A 13,128-nucleotide genomic window follows, 5' to 3' on the forward strand; every position below is an offset into this window, starting at 1 on the left:
GCGGACACTACGATACGCGAACACGTCATTAATAAACACCCATGTCCCGTCGCTTAGCAACCGGACACGCTTACCGGACTACTTACGAACAAAGACGTGAATCAGGCAATAAATCCACTTTCTTTGACAGCGGTCAAGTTCGGTGTGCATAAAAGTACCAACGGAGCTCAGTGGACCAATGGCGAACTACTGCAGCTGCTCTAAGTTAAACCCCAATCTGTTCGGAATAAGTGTATACATGTCGATTAAAACGGACTACACCACCTCTTCTATTCGGCATAGAATTCACACTTCAAGCGTTTTATTATTTCGCTTGGTCATTGGAGGAAAACATGGACGCCACCCGGAAAGCTGTTGTCGCGGTAGCATTGGCAGACCAGGCGCTCCAAAATAAGTAGGCTATAGGCCATAGGCAGAGATACGGACGCAGTAAGGTATGCAGTAATACGAGTGATTGCAATTGCCATTTAAACCACCAAAGTGGTCCAAGCACAATGAAAACAGTTCAAACTTCAAGTCACAATGGGCGCAGCCATCTTGAATTCTGTTTCGGAATTTTGCTCGGTCACCGCTGAGTTCAACCGAGATGGCGAGTTCGCCGTCCGAGGAAAAGGGGCGTGTTTGTGTGTGTCGCTAGGCAACGTTCTCGGACCTCCGAGACGGATGGATATTAAAACGCAGCATAAGTGCGCCGAGGTCCACGGGAACACCCACAAATGGTGACGCCATTATCGGAGGAGGGGCTAGAAAGCTGCGCACGCCGATATAAGTAGCCGATCTCCCGGTAGACAAAGCTGAAAAGCTGCTCCCGACCAGGTTTGGTTGCGAGCGTAAGTCACCATGGTGATACAGCGACGCTTAAGGAGATCGACTTTCGTGGTACAGCTAACCCAGGCTTTCAGCTCAACATACCTCGCTAACCCTCTAATCGAGCTTTGTAGTGCCGTGTTTCCACTGCAGGGTGCGGAACGGATCGGATCGCAAAGGTGCGGTAGGGAGGGGGCGGCATAGCCCAGCTCAGTTCCGAGGTTGCGTTTCCACTGCCGACAGTACCCTTTGTAGTAGGCCGGATGTCGATCGCCGCGGCAGCTACGTAAACATCGTAAACAACGTCTTCCTCCCCAAGAATGCAGACGAACGTCACCACCTCCTTGTTCGCCCAAGCAAGCGTTTTACGTGACATGTTAATTGTAAAGAATAATACCTCGAGGCTACTGTTTGTTTGTTTTTATCCCCGCGTCACCCGGAAGTGATGATTCTGTCGACCAATCAACGGAGGGGGTGTGTAGCTAGAATTTCCCGGGACCCTTTCAGGCGTCTCGTCTCGTTTTCAGTACCCAACGGAGGAGTCCTGAAAACGAGGCCAAAACTGGCCAAAACGGGTACGGCTAATTCCGGGACACGCCCACTTTTGGCGGTGGAAACGCGACCCGATCCGCACCTTTGCGATCCGATCCATTCCGCACCCTGCAGTGGAAACGCGGCATAGTACAGGCCCCTGGATTGGGCTTCGCGGGTTTGTTTACCGGCGTTGCTATGGTTACCGGTCTTGCGTGTTCCAACGCTTTATTAGGTATCTAATAAATCGCTGTCTAATCAATACTTCATTCACTGCCTCTTCCGTGGTCAATACAATATTATGAATAGACTGCTCTGTAAAAAATGTTTAAATTATACCAGATAAATTTTCAGTCGCACTACCCCGAATTCTAGGCGCATGTGCGCCTAAATTAGGCTCACTCTGGAGCCCGGTTATGGATTTCATTGAACATTGCTCTCTGATGCCTTATGCATACCTTGTTAACCCTTAATAACATAATTTGAAATAAATCAGATATTTCTGTTCTGTGTTTCTGTATTTCTGATAATTAATCATTTAAATATTTATTAACTATTAAAAACTATTAACCATTTGAAATGGTTTTATTACAATTCAAGATGTGTTAATTTACTTGGCAACAAAATTATTAATTTCCTCTTTCCTTAATTTGGGGAGTTTATAATTGGTATTTCCGTATCAATGATTTGTGGCCACACGTTTCTGATGCAAATGCTCAAGTTACGTGGCTTTGGCTCTGTTTGTGACCTGCATCCTTGTTTACTGTGTGTGTGTGTGTGTGTGTGTGTGTGTGTGTGTGTGTGTGTGTGTGTGTGTGTGTGTGTGTGTGTGTGTGTGTGTGTGTGTGTGTGTGTGTGTGTGTGTGTGTGTGTGTGTGTGTGTGTGTGTGTGTGTGTGTCGCAGGGATCGGAGCTGACTCCAGAGAGCTTCTATTGTCGTATTGAATGTGAAAATCCTAATAATGACCTGGGCCGGTTTCGAGGTTACATGTATGTATTAACTCAAGTCCTAACGTGTATAGGTGTATTGATCATTGATAACCTTTTTGCTACGGTATTGAAACATTTTGTTTTAAGTATTTAAATTTCAATGTGTGTGTGTGATGTAGAATTTCTTCAGGGAAAACTAGTAGTCAATATAGGTAGTATCCGAACATATGCCCAACGTACAAACACTACCTAAACTTCCAAATGGTACATTAGTTCTTCAAGGTTTTATTGTGTTATGTACATTTTCTCCTGTCCTGACCCTCCTCCACCATGGGCAGGGAGCACTCCAGTAAGGTCCGCGTTGGTCTCCACAACGACAACCTTCTGCTGCGGAGCTGTACCGTCCGCAACACGCAGACCGTTGTCGGCCTCGTCGTCTACGCTGGTGAGCCTGATCAGTGCCCTATTCAATGCTATTCCATGAGGCATAACGGGTTTTATTTACTACTTCTACTTGTTCTCTAAGTAGTGTACTATGTAGTGTTCACACTATAGGGATAAAGGAAGAAGTCTAATAGGCTTGAACTCATTGGGCCTTATTCACCTAGCTTGTTTCAGTTTGTTTGAGTGCGATATACATCGTGAATGCAATGGGGGTTTTGCTCATTGGTTGGTTGAGGGATGTAGATTTAGATCTGGACGCATACTTTAAGCTGTTTTGCAGTAAAGAAAGCTTTTACTTGTCTGATTAGTTTCTCAACTGAAACCCAAGCAGGTGCGTACTGGTTGCTCTGAAAAAAAATCAAGCTGGATATCTGTCGTGGTAATTCCTTTATGAGATATTGAGTCTAGGACAGATTCCACTGCGAAATCAAAAAAAAAGCACACAATAGTTGTATGCATAAATTAAATTGGTTAATTAACACAGTCTTTTACACAGTTTAAACGTGGCTATAAATACAAGTTCAAAATATAGTTGCAAGTAACCATGACAAGGTCCTACTGTATGGCAAGTATGGTGACAAAGGCCTAGTGAATACTTCATAGTAAACATTGTTTGATTTCATGCCATGTCTGGTAATCAGTTTTGTCAAGGCAGAATGGAACCAGCGCTCTCACGGCCATGTGGCTGACGCTGTACGACTACACTACACAGACGTTTGAATTGCCAAGGGCACATGACACATATGTTTTGAGAAGGATCAGTCTTCCCTATGTGGCATATATAAAGTATACAGTCAAACAGTCCATGGCAAAATTGACTTTTGAGAAATTATGTGTGTACCCCAAGCCTGGCCTTGCGTTGGATAGAGGCCTCGGTTTGGATAGGCAGACTTCAAACTAGAGCCCGACCGATATATCGGCAGGCCGATATTATCAGCCGATATTAGGCATTTTTCAAACTATTCGGTATCAGCATTTATAATGGCCGATAAATGAATATAAAAAAAAGAAAAAAGTTTGTCCACCAGAGGGTGCTCTAACGTCCAAACCCGCTGATTCAGCCAGAGTTAGGCAGAGTGAATGACGGAGATCGACGGAGATCATCGGTGTTCTTGATGTGTGCAAGTGTGTTCATGGTAAGTTGGCAACTGTCACGAGACATACATTGCTTGAATAACAATTAAAAGAACATCCCCATCAATTCTCTAAAGTCGATAAGCATGACTTAATTCATGACTACCATGTCCAGTTTTGCTGTTGTTACGTGTTAGCTGAGAGTGAAAAGGATTTAAAGGATAACTACAAATAACCAATGTTAGGGAAATGTGTTTGTTTTGTTGCGCGTTTCTTGATTTTTTTTTATATATATATATCGGCATATTGGATTTTTAAATCACAAAATATTCGTATCGGTATCGGCCTTAAAAATTCTATATTGGTAAGGCTCTACTTCAAACCAATGCATCCAATAATCTTTTTTAGAAATATATATTTTTTCTTTATTTTATTTTTGACATTTGGCATGGATATACTGCAGAATCTGCTCTTGGTAGCCATGTTATAGATATATATATTGAAAGCAAAGCCTACATGGTTTTGAATCAAGGTTATATCTGTTTAAACATCCGATATCCATATATTTCACTTTAAATTGTTGGTCGAGTTGTGGTCATTTGCGTTGTATGAGAGTTGTGTGATGGAGTTTGTTCCAGTGCTAGCCCTTGTACAGATGACAAAAGTTATCAGTAAATAATGTTTTAAGAAATAGTTGACCTCCTGCGTGAGATGTGCGTAGCTGAATATGGCATGCCTACGCTACTGTATTTTGTTATATTTCATAACATCGTCATAATGGTAGTATGTATAAATATTTTATGAGGTGGTACCAGGGATGGAAATTAACACCTGCCACACGCCATTTGCGGGTGGATTTGTATGATGGCGGGTGAATTGTGTCACTTCACCCACCACTGTGTCGGGTAATACTTTCCAGTCAGGTCCGATCAAATTTGCATATTTAATACATTCGTCAGAAAATGTCTAATATGAGGAGAATGGGCACTCGCTGGTTAGTTCCGGTTTTCTGGACTGGTTGCAGTAATAATCTCTGTCCACGCGGGGCGCTCACAGGCGAGTCCAGAATGAATGGGAGCCTATGGGGTTTTATCTTCAGAATCCACTTTTCTCACGATGTAATTTTTTGTCTAGTAATTTGAAAGTTGCGTTCAAAAGGAGGGGCTAAGATAATAAACTCAGCTGAATATTGAATTTTTTAAGGTCATGTATCTGTTCTAAAAGGCACGCAGATAAGATAAGATAAGAGGCAGCAGAGAGAGAGGTCATGTTTCCCGAAGCGCCGCTAGGCATTGGAAAAAACGACTTAATTCATCGTTCAGATCTACTTTATTTTATTCTATTTCATGATCCTCCATTGCTCGATTGAACAATACATTTAGGCTTTTTATGACTCCCGGATCAGACCGCAGCAAAAGCCTTGGACTTTCCTATCGCCAACATGCCTCTATACTCGGATATCTCAGGCACGGAGACTGGGAAATGCACAGACTGCACCAAACTGCGACAGACAGTGGCTTTATTTGAAACGAGACTAGCAGCATTAGAAAAATGCAAAGGACTTCTCCAGGATACAGTGCCGATGGGTGAGTTTGCTGAGCTAACTCAGACAAATACACAACAAGATGATCAAAGCTACACTGTATCCTTCCCGAAGCTGGACAAGAGAGAGACAGTTCCAGCTGCATCTCACTGGCACGGAGTTGGCGCTAAGCCAAAACAACATACCAAAGTGAATCAACAAGTGAATCAACAAGTTCACTCAACGCCAAATGCTAAGCTACCCAAAACTAAAGTTGCATGTATCAGCCAGATTAGCCCATCACTGAAGTTAACCCTGCCGCTGAAGAACCGGTTCCTGCCACTTCAAAAGCCAACGAACGCGCCTGCCACCCATGCACCCTTGAGCCCCGAGATGCGTCCGGACAAACAGTGGGGACAGAGACCGACCATGAACCCGTCGCCAGAGAGGCGAGCTGTGCATGCGTCGGCCACCCGTGCACCCCTGAGCCCCGAAATGTGTCCGGACGGACGGTGCGGTCAGAGATGGAACAAGAACCAGTCGCCACAGAGGCGAGCTGCGCATGCGTCTACCACCGCCACCTCAAGCCAACAAGGGCCCATCTCACAGAAAGCAGATGAACCAGACACTCTGATTATAGGAGACTCAACCATCAAGGATATAACCGGTAAGAAGATCAAAACATGCTACTTCCCAGATGTGATGGTTAGTGATATCAACCAGAAACTAGCCACAATCATATTGGAAAACCCCAAAATCTCACAGATTATTGTGCATGCAGGACTTAATGATATTCAAAGAGAACAGTCAGAACTTCTGAAGAGGGATTACGCTGATCTGTTGGATACACTGGACAAAATACACATTAAGTCATTCATCAGTGGACCCATACCAGCAGTTGACAGGGGAATAAACAGATTCAGTCGTCTACTTGCACTGAATACATGGCTTTCCAGAGTCTGCAATGAAAGAGGAAGGGGCTTTATTGACAATTTCAACTTGTTCTGGGGGCGCAAATATCTTTTCAGAGCAGATGGCCTACACCCAAACAGGCTCAAAACTGTTAAGGGACAATCTTCTCTTTTCGCTTTCCCACAAATCTCCATGGTCTGACGCACAGGCCACAATCAGAGCACAGGTTGAGAAGAAGCGAGACTACAGCCTCCCCGACACATCTACTCTGCCACTATCTGCCACACAGATAGCAGACAGACCAAAGACCTTGAAGAGAGACAACAGCCTGCCCGACACCATGGACACCGTGCCTTCCCCCATCGCTGATGCTGGCTTGGCGAGGAACGGCCACCCCCCTCTGCACTCCCCCATCGACGATGACCTCCAGCCTCATCTCTCCGATAGCCACAACAACAACTCCAGCTCCACTGTCTCCTCCCTTTTCGGTTTTCCAGCTGAATTTAAGAAACTGGAATATGTTGGCATCAAACTTGCATCTGTGTCAATGATAGCATCGCCACGTCATGGCCACAGGCTGATAACACCCAAGCGGAGGGAGCCCCAGCCCCCCCCCCCCCCCCCTGTACTGATAGTAGTCCTGAGTATTACTGAGACAAAAAAGGGCTCAGCCGTAGACAAAGTATAAAGGACGTTTTGCATAATCTGCTGAACCCAAGGTTGCCTATGTCAAAACATGGCAACTTTTGCATTCCTGCTGTAACCACTAAGAGAGTAAACAAAGGGAAACTTAGACACACTGCTAACCTCACAAATATCATACATATAGCCTCCAAACCAAAAACAACCTTAAAGCCTATCAACAACACCATCAGGATGGGTCTACTTAATGTTAGGTCTCTTAATAACAAATCATTTTTAGTTAATGACAAAATAACAGTGCAACCGTTCTGATAGAGACAGCTCCTCCCAACTATAACTTTTTTGATGCATGTAGATCTGGAAAAAGAGGTGGAGGGGTTGCTGTTATATTTAAAAATGTTTTTCAGGGGAAACAGATGTTATTTGGTGATTTTCCATCATTCAAATACCTTTTTTGTATTGAAATGCTCCCCCAGAGTTCTCCTATTGATTATTTACAGGCCACCCACATACTCTGCACATTTTTTCGATGACTTCACAGACTTATTGTCTAGCATCTCCACAGACTTTGACTGTCTAGTTATAACTGGTGACTTCAATTTTCATACTGATGATTTGAATGACAAGTGTGCAAAAAAACTTTTTACCATTTTGGACACATTTGAACTGTCTCAACATGTGAAAGAGACTACTCATTGTAAGGGGCACACTCTAGACCTGGTTATCACAAAGGGCCTCAATGTTTCTGATCTCTCTGTGACTGATCCTTCCTTGTCTGACCACTTTTGTGTTTTCTTTAATATATATTTTATCCCCGACATACAGACAAAATCAAATACTGTAAAAAAACGGTATATCAATGAAGAATCTTATGTACTTTTTAGAAAGACCATCTCCTTACTACCACCTCTCAACCCATGTTCTGCTGATGATCTTGTAGAAAACTTTAATTTGAAAATTTTGAAAGTCATGGATGTCATTGCACCTTATAAGGTTAAAACGATTTCTGGAAAGCAAAAGGCACCCTGGAGAAAAGCTGCTTCTGTAACAGCACAGAAAAAATAATGCAGGAAGGTTGAACGCATCCAGCGTAAAACAAGACTTCATATTCACCATGATATCTACAAAGAGAGCCTCCGTGCCTACAATTTAGACTTAAAAAGTGCTAGAGAAACATTTTTCTCGAATATCATTAAAACCAATACTAATAATGCAAAAACCCTATTTGCAACTGTTGACAGACTGACCAACCCCCCAACACAAATTCCACCTGATCTCCATTCCACGCAGAAATGCAATGAGTTTGCAGCTTTTTATACTGATAAAATTGAAGGCATCAGACAAGCCATCAATATCTCCACTTCAAACAAAAATGTTGGACTACCACCCTGTTCAGGCAAAAGTAACGTGGCAGGGATGGCATGCTTTAATGTTATAGACTCTAAAACTCTTGTGGAAACTGTAACACAACTAAAGCCATCCACCTGTTGCCTTGATTCTTTACCTACCAACGTCTTCAAGAATGTTTTTGACTGCCTAGCAATAGGCATATTGCAGATAGTTAACAACTCTCTCCAGTCAGTCAACTTCCTAAAAGCCCTGAAAACTGCAGTTATTAAACCCCTTTTAAAAAAGCAGAGCCTAGATACCTCTATTATTAACAACTACAGACCAATATCAAATCTACCCTTCATAAGTAAAATCCTTGAGAAAGTTGTCCTCCAGCAACTTAATCACTTCCTGGCATCAACTGGTTGCTATGACACCTTACAATCAGGATTTCGACCCCTGCACAGCACTGAGACCGCCCTCATTAAAGTTGTAAACGACATCCGTCTTAACACAGACTCTGGCAAAACCTCAATACTAATGCTACTAGACCTCAGTGCTGCATTCGATACTGTATACCATACAATACTTTTGGACAGGTTAGAAAACTGGGTGGGGCTTTCAGGCACAGTCTTAAATTGGTTCAGATCCTACCTACAAAATAGGAACTACTTTGTTTCCATTGGCGACTTTGTATCAGAATCAACCAACGTGATGTGTGGAGTCCCACAAGGTTCGATCTTAGGACCCTCTTTATTCAACATCTACATGCTCCCACTAGGGCAAATCATGCAAAATAACAATATTGACCATCATTGCTATGCTGATGACACGCAAATCTATGTATCGCTATCACCAAATGACTATCGGCCCATAGATCTGCTGTGCCAGTGCATTGAGCAAGTGAAAGACTGGATATGCCGACATTTCCTTCATCTAAATGAGGATAAAACCGAGATAATTGTATTTGGTGCTAAAACGGAAAGGCTTAAAGTAACCCAACACCTTCACTCTCTGTCCCTGAAAACCTCAATCAAAGCCAGAAATCTAGGGGTTATCATGGATTTTGATTTACATTTCGAAAGTCACATCAAATCAGTTACAAAATCTGCATATTATCACCTTAAAAATGTAGCAAGACTTAGAGGGCTTCATGTCCACCGAAGACTTACAAAAACTTGTACATGCCTTTATCACTAGTAAGCTTGACTACTGCAATTGTCTCCTTACAGGTCTCCCAAAACAAACTCTAAGGAAGCTTCAGCTTGTTCAGAATGCTGCTGCCAGAGTTTTAACAAAGACCAAAAAATTTGAACATATTACACCAATTCTTAAATCGTTACATTGGCTTCCTGTAGGTCAGAGCATTGATTTTAAAATCATGTTGCTAACCTATAAATCCCTACATGGTTTAGGCCCAAACTATTTAACTGACACTACATAAGCCTTCTAGAACACTAAGATCTTCTGAGACCAATCTGTTAATTATCCCCAGAGTAAACACGAAACATGGGAAAGCAGGATTTAGTTACTATGCAACAAATAGCTGGAATAAACTCCCTGAGGATTTAAGACTTGCCCCAACTCTGAGCACCTTTAAAACAAGATTGAAGACTTTTATGTTTGCTTTAGCTTTCTGCTAAATCTTAAATACTTTGCCTTTATTTTACTAAAATGCCTTTTTAACTTTCCCTTTATTTTCTATTTTTACCAGAAAAATACATGATCTGATACCAGAGAGTAAGGATAAGGGTTTGAGACCAATAATCACTGAATATACGAAGAATTGTGTTTAACTCTTTTGAGAAGAGGTGTATAAGGGTTAGAGTCCTGAGTTTGTATTTGTATAAGGGTTAAAGTCCTGAGTTTGTATTTGTGTAAGGGTTAGAGTCCTGAGTTTGTATTTGTATAAGGGTTAGAGTCTTGAGTTTGTTTGTATAAGGGTTTGAGTCCTGAACTTGTATTTGTATAAGGGTTAGAGTCCTGAATTTGTATTTGTATAACGGGTAAGAGTCCTGAGTTTGTATTTGTGTAAGGGTTAGAGTCCTGAGTTTGTTTGTATAAGGGTTAGAGTCCTGAGTTTGTGTTTGTATAAGGGTTAGAGTCCTGAGTTTGTGTGTGGGTGGAATTCTGAGACCGAGCTCCGTGGGAGACGTTTCCAAGTTCTGTCTGGGTTAGAGTCCTAGAATCTGGATTGGAGTTCCAGAGAAAGGACCAAGTTCCTTTAGGTCGGGTTGTAGTCCCGACTTGGGTTCCAGAGAGACTGTTGATCTGATCTTAAATACATTGCACTTTCAATTTTACTTACTAAAAAGCCTTTTTAACTTTCAATTTAATTTTCTCTTAAATACATTGCACTTTCTATTTTACTCATTTCTTTGCATATGTTTTCTTTTACTTATCTATTTTATTTTATTGTATGACAATGTTTATATGTGAAGCACTTTGAGTCTGCCTTGTGTATGAAAAGTGCAAAGTATAAATAAAGTTGCCTTGCCTTGCCTTGCCTAAAAAGGCGTTAAAAAAATGCAACAACCTCACACATTGTCATACTGTCAGAGGTACTGCTTTACGGCAGTTTCTGAAGCACTTCGGCACTTCCGCATTTCCCTTTTCCCGCAAAGATAACACCAGCTGTTGGAGGTAAGGCTTTTTCTTGCTTAATACATGCAAATGCGCGAATGTTTTACATATGTATGTTACTTACAGAGAGTGTTTTTTTTTAATCCTCACTAGTGCCGATGATAAAGCTTTTTTTTTTTGTAACGATTATGAGCCATTTCTTTCTCCTGAAATAGAAACCTGGATTAGAATCATAATTTTAAGACTGCATCAATTTAGTTTGCATCAGTAAACAATCTCCTAGAGAGCAGTGTTCTGTTGTACTCCTCCTCATGCCTCTTCATTTCTTGATCTCTACAGTTGGACCTTGATGCTGTGACAACGGACAAGTCTTCTTCCTCTGTCCTTTTCCCTGCCTCTGTTCAGTATGTTCAGTGTTGTTAAATCATTTCTCTTTTTTATTATTATTTACTATTAGTTACTGTTCTTATTGTGTTCTTGTTAGTGTGATGTTTGAATAAACTTGCCTGTTGCAATGTTGGTATAATGTTTGTATAATTACTGTTATACAACTGTTACTGTTTTAATGTGACCCAGACCATATTTCTAATTTAACAAACATGTGTAGCTTATAATGTGTTATAGGGCAGAGCAATTATATTCAATGGCTTAAAACGAACCCATCTGTAATGATCAGTGAATGCATAGAAACCAATGGCTAGTGGTGTAGACAGGGCTCTACACTAAAAAAAAAAATCAGGATCACTCGTGCCCCTAAGTTAAAAAATTTAGGAGCACAGAAAAAAAAAATGGGGGCACAATATGTTTTGGTTTAGAACATTTATTAGCGTGCAGAAATTGCACACACCAACAGCACCAATTTACTAAAGCAAAATTAAGACAAATAAATAGACAAGATTCAATTTAGGCTACACAAAACAGCACCAATTTCTGCTTCCACCGTACCAGGAGTTATTGGGCTGGGTGCGATTTATATAGAAATCGGGACAGCGAGAATGCCAAGTGGACTCAATGTGTTTCACCACAGCATCGCGTTCCAGATTAGGGTTCCCGTTATAAACAGAGGAGCCTGCCATTGCCGATGGGGCTTCCTTACAAAATGTACAGACTTAGCATCATAAAATAGCCACCCGAAATCCTTCAACCAGTCGGGGGTTGAATTTGTAGACTTTATCGACTACAGTAACAGCATTAACTTTCTCCACGCAGTATATTCATAATATTGTAATGACCACGGAAAAGGCAGTGAATTAAGTATTGATCAGACAGCGATTTAGATATTTAATAAACGTTGGAACACACAAGATTGGTACCCATAGCAACGTAGGTAAACCAACCCGCTAAACCCTCCCGTAGCGCTCCCCGTGCTACGTCCATCCAGAGGCGCACAGAGCTTTTGGCCGTGATATTATCTATGCAATACAATTATATTACATCATATACTATTCTATATAGAGCTCGGGAGTCGCAAACGGCAACAATCACTTTCTCCTCCATGCTGCGGTTCACCCCGGACTGCACTGCAGGGAACGGTTTGCCGGTTGAAAACTGATTGGCTGTTACGTTACACACGTCACTCAGTGACCACGCTGTTGAACGCTGATTGGCTGTCATCACGCGAATGTCGCGGCAAAGTTTAATATTTCAACTCGAGCAAAAGTGGCGTGCTGCAAATCCACCTGAAATCCACGTGAACGCGTTCGCCCGTGCCGGGCAAAAGTGTCGCGATGCAAATGGAATCGCTGCTTTGTATGGAATCGTTTTGCCCCTTCGCGTTTGGTGTGTGAACGCACAATATAGTGCGCAGGGACGCTGGAAGTAATTCACAGTTGGGGGGGCTGAGAAACGTTCCGATGACGTCATAATGCGAAAGGTCAAACATAAATAAATAACGTTCTCGATAGGGTGTTACACTTGGTTATTTATATGCCTAGTAATCATGTGATAAAGGCTATAATGAGATGTCATCACAACCAACCTGTATTAGACCAGAGTTTTTAGAAATACACCATAAGGCCAACTTGTGAATGTGCTTCATTGAATCACACATGAAATGCAAGTATTTCTCAGAATATGTCTTTAATTAAGACCTCAAATATTTAATTACACGCACAAGGTACTGATATTATGCATTAGACAGTGTTATGAACAAGTAACATAGCCTAGATGAGGCTATCTGGAGAAGTTTTCATTAGCAAAACGCCTGGCTGGGAACGAAAAATCTTTTGGCTGAAAAGGCTCCTCACTCAGACTGTAGCTAGTGCTAGCTTCCCCGCTAGTAGCAGCAACAGAATCCACCGACGGCGCCGCAGCAGTTAGCATCGCCGGCTCGCGATATATTTTTTTGCAGGGTG

At 42.0% G+C, this 13,128-nt stretch overlaps 1 protein-coding gene across 2 annotated transcripts in view; it reads left to right on the plus strand.

Moving 5' to 3' along the window:
- Positions 1-13,128, plus strand: part of atp10d (ATPase phospholipid transporting 10D) — a 56,823-nt gene that overhangs the window by 7,567 nt on the left and 36,128 nt on the right. For both annotated transcript variants that reach the window (XM_060051132.1, XM_060051133.1), the window contains 2 exons: positions 2,243-2,328; positions 2,607-2,713. In XM_060051132.1, the coding sequence (XP_059907115.1) occupies positions 2,243-2,328; positions 2,607-2,713 (193 nt within the window). The remainder of the gene's footprint in view (positions 1-2,242; positions 2,329-2,606; positions 2,714-13,128) is intronic.

This window comes from Gadus macrocephalus, chromosome 5 (assembly GCF_031168955.1).
Source record: "Gadus macrocephalus chromosome 5, ASM3116895v1".
In the NCBI taxonomy this organism is placed as follows: Eukaryota; Metazoa; Chordata; class Actinopteri; order Gadiformes; family Gadidae; genus Gadus; species Gadus macrocephalus.